Source organism: Mixophyes fleayi, chromosome 9 (assembly GCF_038048845.1).
Source record: "Mixophyes fleayi isolate aMixFle1 chromosome 9, aMixFle1.hap1, whole genome shotgun sequence".
In the NCBI taxonomy this organism is placed as follows: Eukaryota; Metazoa; Chordata; class Amphibia; order Anura; family Limnodynastidae; genus Mixophyes; species Mixophyes fleayi.
The window spans coordinates 113,942,107-113,957,953 of record NC_134410.1 but is presented as its reverse complement, the minus strand read 5'-3'; the positions used below and the strand labels follow the sequence as shown (position 1 = coordinate 113,957,953).

Below are 15,847 nucleotides of genomic sequence, written 5' to 3'. Positions count from 1 at the left end.
TGTTAATCAAATGTATCAACAAATCACACACTGGCATTCCAAGGGTTTACCTGGACGAGCAATCTCCTCTACAAAGGCTATGGATTATTTAGAGTATCAAGGACGCAACTTATTAAATTTTAGATTTAATATACAAAAGGTACAGGGCATTCAGATATAAAGAAAAATAAGGAATAAACAAATAATAAATTTGACATAACAAGCAAAAACAGTTTAAAATAAAAGAGATAACCTACAGAGCATTACTTATATATAATAATCTGTATGCCTGGGGCAGGCAGAAATAATGGACAGTCCTTCAATTAGATTGATCCCCAAAGTCTGACAATTTGTTCCCTCAGAACACAGATTTTTAAGCAACCTCAAATGGGTGCGGCATTCACAGGGGCAGGGTTAATGCTAATCGGGGTTGTGTCCTGGGACACCTTTTCAAACCAAATTTACCTGTTGCTTGATTTATTAACCAATTCTACAATGTGATATATTTGTCCTGGACAGTGTTACATCGATCCAATCTTATCATTAACCAATCCCCTATGACTTTGTACATCTTTTCATATCAAACATGCCTAAGTACAGGGCATTCGCAGAGCTTCCACTCCTTTTCTTCATTTTTCTGTGGGGCAGAATTCTTAATTTAACATATGAGCTGCCCTTCCTCATGCTATTGAGGAATAGGTGGTTGATCTCTGCTTTTATTGATTTTAAGTGGCATATTTTAAAACGGAATTCTTTCTGTCTATACAGTATTACATATAGGCTATGTTATCCCCTGGCCTCATTGAGCCAGACCACATGCTGAGCGGTACCTACAAGTCTAGTCAAGTGTCACAAGCAAACAGTGCTATGTCCTGGAAGCTGCTAACAGTGGCAGGCTTATCTCCTCACACTGGGATGTAAAAACTTCCAAACACCATTACATCAGACTCGGCGTCTTTTACTGTTACACTAGCTTATCAATGGATTCATTTGATACAACCTATTTACCCTGCAGTTATGAATTATCCCTTGTAAATAACTGCAAGCTCTCTAATTTACACCTAGGGGTTAGTTGGTGTTTATACTACCTATTGAAGGGAAGTACTAGCTAGGGAAATACATGATCAAATACAATGGATGTCTGTGATCTGCATATCTAAAGCTGGTCTCTGCACAAAGGGTTTACCTAACTCAATTACATGTTCTTGGCCTCATTTGGTCACACCTTTATCTGAATTGACCATCAGGTTAATTTAGGTATTCATGCAAAGATTTATTTGGGTCCTGACATCCAATATTCTATTTCAGCATATCAGATCTATGCTTTATCCTGACACTAATTGTTATTACTTTGCATTTACAGTTTTATTCACTTCTAGTTGTTTTCCTATATCATCTACCTGGTATTGTACTCTCTATAGCATTACCTTATTGTTACTACTTTGCATTTAATGTTTTATTGCACTTCTGGTTGCCTCTAATGCTCCTCGCCTCTGTCTCTACACTCTGATGTCTCATCCTGTTTCTCCTCCCCCTGATACCACTACCTTTCTACTACCTTGTCACTACCTGACCTTTCATCCATCCTATCTTCTTGTACGGCCCTTCCCCACTCTCATCCACTCCCTGCCTCCCCTTCCCTCCATTCTCTCTTCTCTCCTGGTCTTTCACCATGCCTCCTTGCTCCAGTCCTATACCCATCCTCACCCCTGGCCCCTTTCCCCCGCCCCAACCCTCCCACACTCTCTAGCAACCCTGCTAATCTCATCCATCTCCCCCATCTTCCCTCCCTCCCCCTCTCCTGTGCCCTATGGAACTCCAGATCCGTCCGTAATAAACTGCACTCGGTCCATGATCTCATTATCTCTAAATCTCTTAACTTCTTCTTTGCCATCACTGAAACTTGGCTCTTCTCCACTGATTCCACGTCTCCCACTGCTCTCTCCCATGGGGGTCTCTCCTTCACCCACTCCGCCAGACCAGATGACCGTCCAGGAGGTGGAGTGGGAATCCTCATTTCGACTGTACATTTCAGGTCATTCCCAATGTGCCTTCCCACTCTTTCTCCTCCTTTGAAGTCCACTCTATCCATCTCTTCTCCCCCATCCATCTCCATGTCTCACTCATTTACGGCCCTATGCCCCCACTTCCCTTTATCTTGACAACTTTGCAGCCTGGCTTCCCCACTACCTTTCCTCTGACCTCCCCTCCATCATACTAGGCGATTTTAACATCCCTATTGATAACTGACACTGCCTCCATCAAACTTCTCGCCCTTTCTTCCTCCTTTGTCCTCACTCAATGGACCTCATTCCCCACCCACTGTCTTTGTCACCCCCTTGTCCTTGTCTGCTCTCATCAATGTACTCTTTCGGATTTCTCTAATGCTCCCTTCCCACTCTCTGACCACCATCTCCTCTCCTTCACTCTGTCCTCTTCCCCTGCTCCCCCCTACCTAAGTCTACCTTCACTAGGTGCAATCTTGATGCTCTTGACCCTACTTAATTCCCCTCCTCCCACCCTGGTCTGCCCTGACCAGGCGACCTCTCTCTATAACCATTCCCTCACCACTACCCTGGGTGCTGTCGGCCCTGCCTCTTCTGTCTGCTGTTGCCGCTTAATTCCCCAACCCTGGCACTCCAAATTCACCCATGTCCTTCAGAAATGCACTTGAGATTTCCTCCAGAGGCGTTCAGACACGCGTTTCCTGCCTTCCTTCATTTCAAATTACATACAGCTCTGCCCTCTCCCTCGCTAAACAATCCTTCTTTAAGTCCCACAGTTCACCTCAGTCCTCCAATCCTCGCCGCCTCTTTGCCACATTCAACTCTCTCCTTCCCCCTCCTCTTATCCCGTTCTCCTTCTCTGCTGCTGACTTTGCGTCCTTTTTCTCCTCCAAAATTGAGGCCATCAGGCTGGACATTCCTCCTCAAATCATTATTTTGCCACCCTCATAGCTCCCTCATCCTCCAACAACCAACTCTGGAGCTCCTTCAGCCCTACTTCGGGTGAAGAAGTCCACTCCCTTATTCTTTTCTCTCTCCCATCTACTTGCCACCTGGATCCCATCCTCTCTCACCTCCTTCACTCCCCCCCCCCACCTTCTCCAATCTCGCACACCTATTTAACCTGTCACGCTCCTCTGGCATAGTCCCCTCCTACTTTAAACATGCCCTTATCTTTCCCATTCTCAAATAACTCGATCTTGACCCCACCTCACTCGCCAACTTCCGCCCGATCTCACTTCTCCCCTATGTCGCTAAACTAGTGAGCAGGTTTCTGCAACCTCACCAGACACCTCTCTGACAATTCACCCCTTTACCCTCTCCAAATCCGGCTTCCACCCCCTCCACACCACTGAAACCGCCCTGGCCAAAGTTATTAATGAGCTTCTCTTGACTAAATCCAGGGGTCACTTCTCCCTGAGGATCCTCCTTGATCTCTCTGCGGCCTTCGACACAGTGAACCACCCCTTCCTGTTGCAGACCCTTCTTCCTCTCGGCCTCTCTGGCTCTGTCACTTGATACCTCACCAACAGTTCCTTCTCTGTATCCACCACTGGCTCATCTCCCCCCTGCCTTCTGCCCTTCCTCAGGGCTCTGTTCTTGGCCCCACTCCTCTCTCATGTATCTGACTGTCTTTCCGCCATCTACTCTTGAATGTCCTCACGTTTCCTCAAAATTAACATTTCCAAAACCAAACTTATTGTCTTCCCTCCATCTAGATCTTCATAACACATTGATCATTCTATCACTGCCTTTGCATCACTCTCGACTCCTCCCTCTTTTTTGCCCCCCCATTCAATATCTTGCCCAATCCTGTCGCATTTAACTACGCAACATCGCCTGCATGCCACTAAAACTATTATCCATGCACTCATCATTTCCCATCTTCTCCTCCCTGGTCTCCCCCACTTTCAACTCGCCCCCCTTCATTCTATACTCAACGTGGCTGTAAGACTGATTTTCCTTTCACGCTGCTCTTCTTCTGCCTCCCCTCTTTGACTGGCTTTACACTGGCTTCCTCTCCCCTACAGAATCCTGTTCAAACTCCTCACCCTAACCTACATGGTCCTCTCCCACTCCACTGCCCCATATATCTCTAACCTCCTCTCCATTCACACTCCATCCCGTTCCCAATGATCGTCTCCTCACCGCCTCTCCAATATTCTACCAAACTTTTTCAGTTTCCAATGGTAATTCTGTCATCTGTTACCGTTTACTGCCACTGACAATACACTCCTCACTCCCGTCAGCAGCGTATCAATGGACAACATACTGCATACAGTATGCAGAAAAGAAAGGGTGCCACAGCAGGAGCTAGGAGAGCATTGCTGAACTGTGTTATGGGCAGCACGGTGACTCAGTGGTTAGCACTTCTGCCTCACAGTGCTGGGGTCATGAGTTCAATTCCCAACCATGGCCTTATCTGTGTGACGTTTGTATGTTCTCCCAGTGTTTGCGTGGGTTTCCTCTGGGTGCTCCGGTTTCCTCCCACACTCCAAAAACATACTGGTAGGTTAATTGGCTGCTAACAAAATTGACCCTAGTCTCTCTCCCTGTCTGTCTGTGTATGTTAGGGAATTTAGACTGTAAGCTCCAATGGGGCAGGGACTGATGTGAATGAGTTCTCTGTACAGCACTGCGGAATCAGTGGCGCTATATAAATAAATGTTGATGATATATAGCAAAAGAACATCCTCACTCCTGCAGAGGTGTTATCTTTACTTTTATTTCATAAAGGTAGCATTTTGTTCATGGGCAATACCCAGCTGCTGCGTGAGAGGGTAGTACTGCAGCAATTATGATCAACCTATTAAAGGTAATATTTTTAAATGAATGTTTAATTTATAGAATTCTACCCAAAACTGAAAAATTAATTTTGGGAAATACCCTTTAAGGACTTGATACTATTCCTGAAAATTAGGTAATCTTGCCAACTCTGCCTCTACAATATACAAACATAGTTTTGTTTTTTTTCCCACCAGGAACTGAGAAAACTCTATACAACCAGACCTTTAAGTTCTGTCCCTTTAAACATTGTTTTCAAACGTGCATTCTCACACTTCCGGGTGCCAATGACGTCATGCAGGAGGTATTTTCCCTTCCCTACACAAACCCGCTTCCTGTGTGGCAGCGCATGCGCAGCTGGGACATTTAAACGTGCGACTGGACGGGAATATCAAGTTCGGCTCTCTCCCCGGCCTGGTGGCTGTGTGTTGATAGATCCTTCCGCCAAGGGGACTCATTGACGTGTATATCACATGAGCGTACTCCTGATCCCTCTCCTTCCATCGTGCGTCTTGGCAAGTGTCGCATTAAACCTGCCATGATCTCCAGTCGAGCCTGACCTTCTGCTTTTGCCGCAGAAAGGTCGGTAAAGGGCGGGGTCACCGGAGGGGGCGCGGAAGGACGCCGGTGATGCGACTTCAAGATGGCGGCTGCGGAGGCTGAGGGGGAGAAGCGACTCTGAGGGAAGAAAACAACAATAACAAGGTGAAGATCTCTCCATTAGTGCCTCTATGAACATACTCGGCAGCCATATGGAGAAGGAGGTGGTTTGTGGGGCTGTGGACCCATCCCTGCTGCCTGTGTGTCTCATCACTGTCATATTGTCATAAATCAGTATATTAATTGTACAAGAGGGGTAAATGCGGAGGAGCAGAGGGCTTCCATGTACACATTTGAAATAAGCAGCTACCATTGACTAATATAGCTGCATTTCAAATTAGGAAATATGTGGTATATAAATATAGAATGTGTTATTCACATTAAAATATGTCTTACAGTTTTAATACATATGTTTGATGTGTAATGTGTTTTATAGATGAATTGCTATCTTAAATAAGTGGTTATGATGCCGTTATTACGTTCAATAGGAGTAGGTATGGGGTTGGGCGATGTCGTTATTTTATTTAGTCGCTGCACATAAGGATGTTTTGAAATATATGAACTATTTGAATGCGACATGCCATCGATATCCATTCGGTAGTGACAACGCTGAACTCTCTTATAATGAAACCCAATGTTTGTTGCGCCAGCGAGTATAGCTATATTGGATAATAATAATATTGTACGTATAAATAGCATAGAGGTTGGCCATACAATGGGAGGAAGGGTGATTTGCCTCAATCTGATCTCTCTTTTCTGTTTTATTACACAGGCAGAAAAATCTGTGTCTCAGGAAACGGTTGAAGCCTTTACATCTAGGGTACAGTTTTAATAATACAGTCACAAGGCTGACTCACTCCCACCAGCCCTGTGTTGTACCTACACAGCAGTAATCATTATTGACTTTGAAGGATAATGGTGTGATACGTGTCGACACCCTTCCCTTGGATATTACAGTTAATGCTCTTGTGAAAGGTGACGACGCACAGACATGGAGTCCGAAGACTTTATACCACCCCCTGAATGTCCTGTTTTTGAGCCAACTTGGGAAGAGTTTGCGGACCCACTGGGTTACATTGCCAGAATCAGGCCTATTGCAGAAAAGTCTGGAATATGCAAAATCCGCCCGCCTGTGGTGAGTATGGCGTCTGACTTTAGCTTTCATTTGGCAACTCTTTGAAATGAGTTTTGGAACTAAAAAAAAAAAGAGAGAAAAATGGCCATAGCAATTAATACTTTTCTTTGGAACCACCAGTATTGATCATATTTACTGTCGGGTACATTAATACCCTTGTCTTCTCTAACCCTGATATTTAAGTTTTTTTCTTTTTTCCAGTCTATGATGTATTGTTTTTTTTTTTTTTTTTTTTATTTCAATCATTTTTTGGATTGGAGTGCTACTGTCGGCTGGTGAATTTGTCTGTAACTAAATCTTTCCAGCACTTGAAAAACGATCTCCTGTCTCTACTTCATCTTGTTATAAGGAAAGGCTAGACTGCCTATCTCTTCCATTGAAACTCTAGTGATAAGATAGGCAGGTGACTGTTATAAATTTTTAGACTAATTGTCTGTCTTTTAACAAATACCACTGGCCTCTTTTGTTTCCTTATCCTTTGACCCTAGAAGAACAGGCAACTTTAGGATCAGAGTGTAGTACAACCCAACCCCACCCTCCCCCCTGGTACCACGATGCACTACCTTTGTATTGTATGACATGGCTGCTAAGTGAGGGCCTTTGTCTGCAGAGCGGCAGGAGGGAATAGTACGAGGCGAGAGGCAGGGCAACCCTGTGGGCTTTATCCAGACATGAAGCCAAATATTCTTCCTGGTTTCACTGGGGATATTTTTGTACAACTGTAAGATTGTTCTTTGTCGCTGTAAACTTTTCCCGATACTTTAATGACTAGACATTTGAAGCATGAAGATTCCGACCACTAAGGTTGGAATAACGTGGATAAATATAAAGGAGTCATCGCTTATTTGTATCACGCCACAGATTCCGTAGCGCCTGACACATGATAAACATGAAAACAGTAAACATAACGGGTACAATTGAGCAGAATAATAAATGCATGAATGCAATTAAAAAAACAAATTGCATTATGGGGTAAAATTCAGCATCCATTGGATCCAAAAAGCACTTATTTATTGATATTTCCTTAACAATATATTTCCGAGCTGGCAGCAACATGGTGAATCCATTTCTGTAGCCACATTGTTCTATGGTCTATAATCTATGGTGTGTAGCACATTTATGACGTAGCTGTAAGGATACTCCAGTGTAGTCACGCCTAATACTGATGCAGAAGTGTCCATTATCTAACTCATTGTCTCTCACGTAAGCAGTGAAATTTGAAGACCTGCTTTGCTGCAGTAAAGGCCAACTTTGGGCTTGAAATGAACACCCACCCTCCCTTTGACAAGAGCCATTTCACAATTTGTCATTTGTTATTATTTAAAGGAGCGTTATTGGAGAATGCTCTTCCTCTTCGATTTACCACTTAACTCTTAAGTCATTTTTAAGGTAGAAGGATTTTTTTTTTGGAAATGCAAAATCAAATCTATTGACAAGTACACGTCGTGCATGGGCCTATTGGATGAAGTCATTTCACCATAATTCAAAAGGGGCTTTTCCTGCATGGGGAAATGTGAAACTCTAAGTATTCGGACAGATAAGCGTGTTAATCAGAAGCCTAGACTACAGTCAGATTGCAGGCCTGTCTTCCCAATATTGCACATGGACTTCTAGATTCTATATGTGTTTATGCAATTTAGAATAGTGGGTGAAACTGGCGCTATATGAATAAATGATGATGACGTGTGCTCAATCTCATCACCATAACTAAATCTTTAATTGACGAATAAATCTATTAAGATTACACCAGATGTCACTATATCCAGTCACCAGAGTCCAGGCGTTCAGGTGACCGACATTGTGGCATCGCCAGAGTGACCCTGTTTTGTAGTGGTGACATTGGGGTTCTGTGGCGTTCCCCCATCATCTCTACACACAGCCAGTTCATCCTGGTGAAATTATGTTTTGACTTCAATTTTATTAAAGACAAAACTTGTCTTTAATTAAATTGACGGTTCAAATCTTGCTGGCAATATCGGCCAAAAAAATCTGCAGTTTGCCTTAATTGTCCTCTGATATATTGACCCCTCCCGTGTCTTGTATCATGCTGTACATATGGAGAGCAAAGATGATTGTATAATGAAAATAATTTGCTCAAACTTTAAGTTTAAGATTAATTTATCATCGCTAAAGAGCCAAATTTACAGTTCGTTCAGTGAAACACACAAAAATTATATGGTTGGTACACAGGTGTATAGAATGTCCTTTTAAATAAATATGGCAGTTGCCATTGTTAGATAGAACTTGTTCTGCTATTCAGGAAAAAGAACTGCAATAAAGTTCACCTCCAATCAGCAGCCTGCTTTTATTTAGATCCGTTGCATCTGATCTCGCTTGCTACGGAGAGAGCCAAGCTGCGCCGAAGGGGATTAGCAGAGGTCTTGGTTATATGAGAGTGCTGTGTCCCTTCTAAATATAGCAAGTGGAGTGGTCCCAGGTGATATATCCCCACCAAAGTAATAATCATTTCTAAGAAATCCTCTATTACAATATAATAAAGTGGTAAACCCCTTAACGCTCATATCGTATGAGACTATATAAAGGATGGAATTTCTTATTCTGTAACCTGAAAGTTTTTAACAAATACATTTTATTTCTGTTTGTCAATGTTACATCCAGACATGATCATCCATGTCTTCTATAGTCACACTGAGGTGTGCAGCTAAATAGAGGAATGCCAGAGGCAGGGTTGTGGGAGGAAGAAAAGTCTCTTACTTAGTAATTTGAAACACCACACCTAAAATCTACTATTATTTTGAAAATAATAGGTCCCAAACATTTTGAATAATAGAATCAAAATGTGTATTTAGAGATTGGTTGCAGTTATTTTAAAATGCTGTGTCTTTAAAATGTTAACTTTAATCACTTTACATAGGCTGTATATATAGTTAAAAACAGTTATTTATAAAATAAAATACAATTCCATTATTATATACTGTAATTTATAATTCCACACCATAGTTGGCCAATAAGCAGCTCAATAATTCCATCACTTGAGTCGATTGTAGAACAATGACTACTATGGAAGTGACTTAAGGACAACCTGAATAAACTCTGTTTATGCAGCATTCTGTGTCCGATAATATAAAGTCTGGATAAAGTAAAAATAAATGCTAAAATTGATTATACCTAGTACGGTACCAGTTTGTACCAATTTCTGTGTTCACATACTTCTGTGGTTTCTAGTAACCTACGAAACAGTCGGCTACTAGGGTGAAAGGTGCTCTATAAATCGCAAATTGTCATGGGAATGCTTGGCTATATTTGTGACTCTTAGGGGGTAATTCAATTGACTGTGTTTGTGAGAATAACGCGGCCCACTCACTATAACTGTTACTATGGTAATAGTGAGCACTATTACCGTTTGTATGGTAATTTCAATGCTAATTTTTGCCTGGAACTCGGAGCCGCGGGAAAAATCCTTGTTAAAAATACCCTACTTATGATAATAGTGCAAGGGCTGCGTTATTTTCGCGGACAACGCGGTCAATTGAATTCCCCCTTAGGGATCAAATTGTAGGCCTGCTTCACGATCAATGTTTTAGTGCCATTAACAGACTATTTGGCAAACAAATATGTAGTTGATAGAAAAAGAATTCAAGAAGAATACAAACCACTCTAGCCATACATAGCAGCCAGATTATGGCATTGGTCTATAACGGTATGGGGGGAGGTGGGGTCACGTAATCCTCCAGATTAGTGGATCTGAGTTTACCTGTTGTCTGTCCATTAAGGTGAGGGATATAAAAGCTGTTTTTGGTACTTGGTTGGAGAACTCTGATCTACCAACCTGGCCCCACTGAAAACTATAAGGATCTTTAGAAGTGTATCATTCTACAAGGACTAAAACCTGGAAACATCTTTGTGGCTGTTTCCGGTCATCTAAGAATTGCTGACTTTGGTTTAGGGCGGTGCCTGCATCCGCTAACTGGCCGGGTGCAGGGTCTAGGGTGGTGCCTGCATGCATCCGCTAACTGGCCGGGTGCAGGGTCTAGGGTGGTGCCTGCATGCATCCGCTAACTGGCCGGGTGCAGGGTCTAGGGTGGTGCCTGCATGCATCCGCTAACTGGCCGGGTGCAGGGTCTAGGGTGGTGCCTGCATGCATCCGCTAACTGGCCGGCTGCAGGGTCTAGGGTGGTGCCTGCATGCATCCGCTAACTGCCCGGCTGCAGGGTCTAGGGTGGTGCCTGCATGCATCCGCTAACTGCCCGGCTGCAGGGTCTAGGGTGGTGCCTGCATGCATCCGCTAACTGGCCGGCTGCAGGGTCTAGGGTGGTGCCTGCATGCATCCGCTAACTGGCCGGCTGCAGGGTCTAGGGTGGTGCCTGCATGCATCCGCTAACTGGCCGGCTGCAGGGTCTAGGGTGGTGCCTGCATGCATCCGCTAACTGCCCGGAAGAAGGGTCTAGGGCGGTGCCTGCATCCGCTAACTGGCCGGCTGCAGGGTCTAGGGTGGTGCCTGCATGCATCCGCTAACTGGCCGGGTGCAGGGTCTAGGGTGGTGCCTGCATGCATCCGCTAACTGGCCGGGTGCAGGGTCTAGGGTGGTGCCTGCATGCATCCGCTAACTGGCCGGGTGCAGGGTCTAGGGTGGTGCCTGCATGCATCCGCTAACTGCCTGGGTGCAGGGTCTAGGGTGGTGCCTGCATGCATCCGCTAACTGGCCGGCTGCAGGGTCTAGGGTGGTGCCTGCATGCATCCGCTAACTGCCCGGAAGAAGGGTCTAGGGCGGTGCCTGCATCCGCTAACTGGCCGGCTGCAGGGTCTAGGGTGGTGCCTGCATGCATCCGCTAACTGCCCGGAAGAAGGGTCTAGGGCGGTGCCTGCATCCGCTAACTGCCCGGAGCTGACATATAGCGCAGTGCTTGTGTCTATGAACATATATTCTCACCAACAGCTACAATTGTTTTGTTGCCTTATGTACCAAGTATACCCCACACCTCTTATTTGTAAGCTCCTTTGGGCAGACTGTTTTTACCTTCTGTCATATAATTTAAGTCTGTAAAGAGAGAAAGGTATCCGCACTAGGCAAATCTCACACCAAGGTCTATTGATAGGCTATAATATATTAGAGAGCCTATCAAAAACAGGATGTTTATAATATAGTAAACAACATCCTGAACGGTGCACCCATACACCTGAAATACAGTGTATATCAAAAGGAAAAGAGAGAGGCAGGTTACAGAGGGGCACTCAGAACAATGGATAAGTATATTTATTTAAATAAAATTCAATTTTATTGATATGCATTAAAATTTATTTCGCCAGCTTTTGGGTATAGGATGAATTATCAAATAAATTTTAATGCATATCAATAAAATTGAATTTTATTTAAATAAATATACTCATTCATTGTTCTGAGTGCCCCTCAGTCACCTGCCTTTCTCTTTTCCTTTTGATATAATTTAAGTCATCGGTTAGTTTCATGATCCCCCTAAATGTACAGTGCTGCATCATATGTTGGAGCTTTATAAAGAAGTGATTTTAATACAGATCATGAAAGTACAAGTTCACTTGTAACATTCATCAGATTTTACAGTAGGGTTTAATCCGAATACACATGGAGTGAGTGCAGCGCCTCAAGTGCTTGAGGTGATCAGGTGGGCTGTGGAGGCAGTCCTTCTAGATGGTGGCCATCCCTCTTGCTGGGCCTTGGGTCAGGTGCTAATGCCGACAGTCAGCATCTCCAAACTGCGGCAAGCCAGCCAATGGGAGACAGCAGCACAGCCAGTAGCGCTCTCCTCCCTTTTTCTAGCTTCTTCTGCAGGTAAGTATGGGGTTGGTGTTTGTAATTGGGATTCTTTTTTCAGTCAAGTGCTGTCAGGTCGTGGCCTGTTTTTACACTTTCAGATTCATCTTGTGATCGTGCACTGCAGCTGCCCCCTCACACTCCTCTTTCCTGTTACCGGTATGGCTGATAAGGGGAGTAGCTTCCACGGGTAGAATGTTTTACTTGTTGCAATTGTTGCTCAAAATTGCTTAGTGGGTCATCAGATACTGACGCCGAGTTAGAACCAGCCTGGGCAAAGTCTTTGGCCCGGTCCACTACTGAGCTTATGAAAACAATAGAAGGGCTGCGCTCAACCCCAATTTAGGCAAGGGCAGCAATACTCAGGAATCCCTTCCTGTAAATCAAACTTATACACACAATGTACTGCGCTCAATTGCCAAAAATGTGGATATACACTGATCAGATGTTATTGAATGATAGATGTAGGTGCATATAACTTGTATTGTTGGTGAATATACATCAGAATATAATGAAATTGAAGTGGTCAAGTGTATGACTCAAATTGAGAGAATGGTATAAGGAGGCTATATGAATATGAGACAATACCATTTAAAATAAAATCAAATAAAAAGTGAAAACGATGAACAATATGAAAAGTAAAAACCAAAGGTTTAATCAGTGATTGGTCATATACATAGTGAACTAAATGACATAGCTCTGTAACATCATGTGCCAACAGATTAAAAATAATAAGAAATATGTAAAATTATACCAAAAAAAAGTCAATCATAAAATCCAGCAGGGTTCCAGCGTGAACCCTTTCACAGGGAATCCCAATGAAATTGAAAATTAGCTTCCTATCCAAAACGTCACAATGAGATAAATCCGATAGATGGAAACAAACTTTTGGGGATCAGAGAGCCGGTACTCACACTTCCAGATCACAAAATATATGTGGCAGGGTACCTGACCAAAGACATCAGGATCCAGGGACCGCGGTCCAGATGATATCCAAGCGGCAATTGTAACAGTGAAGCTCGCAAACCATGTGGGTAATGAAACAGAACAGCGGGGAAAAACGGAGTGCGTTCCAGCGTGGAACGCAAAATCCGGATATCCTGTTGTGTCTAGCGGATGTGGGTGTGTCCAACGCGTTTCATCTGCTCTGCAGATTTCTTCAGGGAATGTAGGTAATGGGTTGAGATTGTATAGTCGTTTATATAGTGTAGCCAATAATTGAATGAATGGATACCCTTGAATTGGTCAGCTGTTAATCGACCATAATGTTAACATTGCCAGCAAATGCTTGTATGATTAAACAAGCATGCTGCAACATAATAAACATAATATAATACTACAGGTGAACATATATATATAAAGCTTGCAAAATACAAACAAGGATAACAGCGCTAATAATCTTAATAAAAATATACATTTTACAGGTGAAGAAATGATATTACTTCTGGGTATGTCAATAAATACTGTAGGTGTATACAGATAATAGGATGGACAGTATGCCTAATTGAACCAATATTAAACTATACAACAAAAAAACTATTATGTAACTGACATATACCTCTGTTGGAATGCATATATGATGGAATGTCAGCAATCGAAATACAGCAATAAAGTTATAATTTGCAATTGTTCTCATCAATCATCATTTCAATAATAAAACCGTAATGATACAGATATAGATATATATCGTGTGTTGGTACATAGGAGATGACGTGCCTTTACACTCAATATCACCGTATTGGGATGTTTCTACTACATGTACTCTACTGTACCGGATGTTCCCGGGAGGTCGCCCAACCCGGTACTAGACCAGCTCCACTCTGCTTGGCTTCCAAGTTCGGTGGGGATTGGGCATTTCTGAGCTTATGCAGCTTGCTTCACTTTCTCTGGGCAGGAGTGACCCTTCTCTCTCTGGGGTGCTTGGCCAGGGGTGTTTGGGCTCCGCTGCTACCTCACCAGAGGAGCCATCTTGGGCCCAATGCCTGCTGAAGACTGTGCATGGCCTTTTCTGAGGCTTCCTCTTTCTTGGAAGTGATCATGGAATCTGCCGCCACAGATAAACTTGAGAATTCTACTAAGTTTCATTCCTGGGTAGCAACTCCAAATACTCTTTGGAGGAGGAAGGCAAGCAGACTAAGGATTCAGACCTACATGTTTTCTCGTGCTTTGACAAGGATTCCAATAGGAAGAAGGGAGGAGTAGAGAATTTGGTGCCCCCCCCTCCTTCAGTTGTTTGACCTATTATGGGAAGTGTGGACCAAACTTGATTGGTGGTTCTAGGTCTCGCTCAGGTTGCAAACCTTTTTATCCTCTAGCCAACAATGATGCAGTCACATAGGTACCTGCTCCTAACAGGGCTTACTGTCTCGTAGGCACAGGTCTGAATTGCTAACTTTGATTGAGCACTTACCTGGTGGACGCGGCTCTGGACACTGGGCTTATTTCAGCTTTGGAGGGTTTTGGCACATTGTATTCTCTTGCTTAAGACGTGGGAAGCGAATGCGAGTCTAAGTAGGACTCTGGAGTCCCTGCCTATTTTCTGTAAATGTCTTATGTGGTCCAGCACTAGATAAGATCATTAACCTGGCCATGGGAGCAAAGAGTTATTTTCTATCTGTTATTTCCCCCAGATCCAAGGGTTCCAGGTTTTGTTCCGTTCATTTTGCTGGGAGAGCAATTGGTCAACATTCCAAGGGACCATCCACCGCTCCTTATGTTCAGCTAAGCAAACCGCTTCCAAACGGTCGACATGACGAGCAACTGCCCACACAGGAAGTCCTGTGTTGGGAGCCTGTCTGCTTCTCTTCTAGGACTGGCGGTTCAATTTCACATACAATACCTGGGTGAGAGGAATCGTAGATCATGTATAACTCTCCTGAAATCCTCAAGCAAACGTTTCTTCACCCACTGATCTTCCCACAGATGAAACACGTTTCCCCCTGAGAGAAGCCATTCACTCCTTAATCTCCTCAGGGTTAGTAATGCCAGTTCCAGAAGAGCAGAATGGGTTGAGATTCTACTAAAAATTTTTCTTTATCTAGAAACCAAGCTAATCTTTTTGGCTAATTTTAAACCTAAGCTCCTAGCTTTGGGTGGATAGATTCATTGAGGGCTGCCACAAACAGCATGGAACATAGTTCATGTTGTCCGTGGGATCAAAGACTCGTACCTGCATGTAGCGATTGCAAAGGGCACCAATACCTTTGCGGATTTGTTGTTAGGACTCGCCATTTTCTGCTTTTGGATTTACCTGTCTGTCTGGTGACAGAGCCAAGGGTATTCACAAACTTCATGGCAGTTATGGTTATTCTTCTGAGTTCCAGGGTGTTGACCATTCTTCCTTATTTGGACGATCTGTTGATCAAGGGGGGGTATTCCCGAACCTGCTCTAGCTGCTTTGGTAAGAGACAGCCCAGTCTTACAAAAACTGTTGCGATACCTGCCCGACTACTTGTTTCCTAGGGTTGCTATTTTATATATACACAAAACGCCAGAGTATTCCTGCTGGAAGAGCAGATTCTTTCATTACTGGGTCTGGTAAAGTTTTTGCTCGCAGATGGTTGTCTGTGGTGTGGGTATTTTTGTTTGTTTTTT

At 43.6% G+C, this 15,847-nt stretch overlaps 1 protein-coding gene across 2 annotated transcripts in view; it reads left to right on the top strand.

Moving 5' to 3' along the window:
* The first annotated feature begins 5,152 nt into the window (after window positions 1–5,152).
* Window positions 5,153–15,847, top strand: part of LOC142101013 (lysine-specific demethylase 5C-like) — a 31,599-nt gene continuing 20,904 nt past the window's right edge. The window contains exons 1-2 of one of the 2 annotated variants that reach the window (XM_075185014.1): window positions 5,153–5,474; window positions 6,142–6,504. In XM_075185014.1, coding sequence (XP_075041115.1) covers window positions 6,361–6,504 — 144 coding nt within the window. In that variant the 5' untranslated portion in view covers window positions 5,153–5,474; window positions 6,142–6,360. The remainder of the gene's footprint in view (window positions 5,475–6,141; window positions 6,505–15,847) is intronic. The other variant, XM_075185015.1, reaches the window with a different exon arrangement.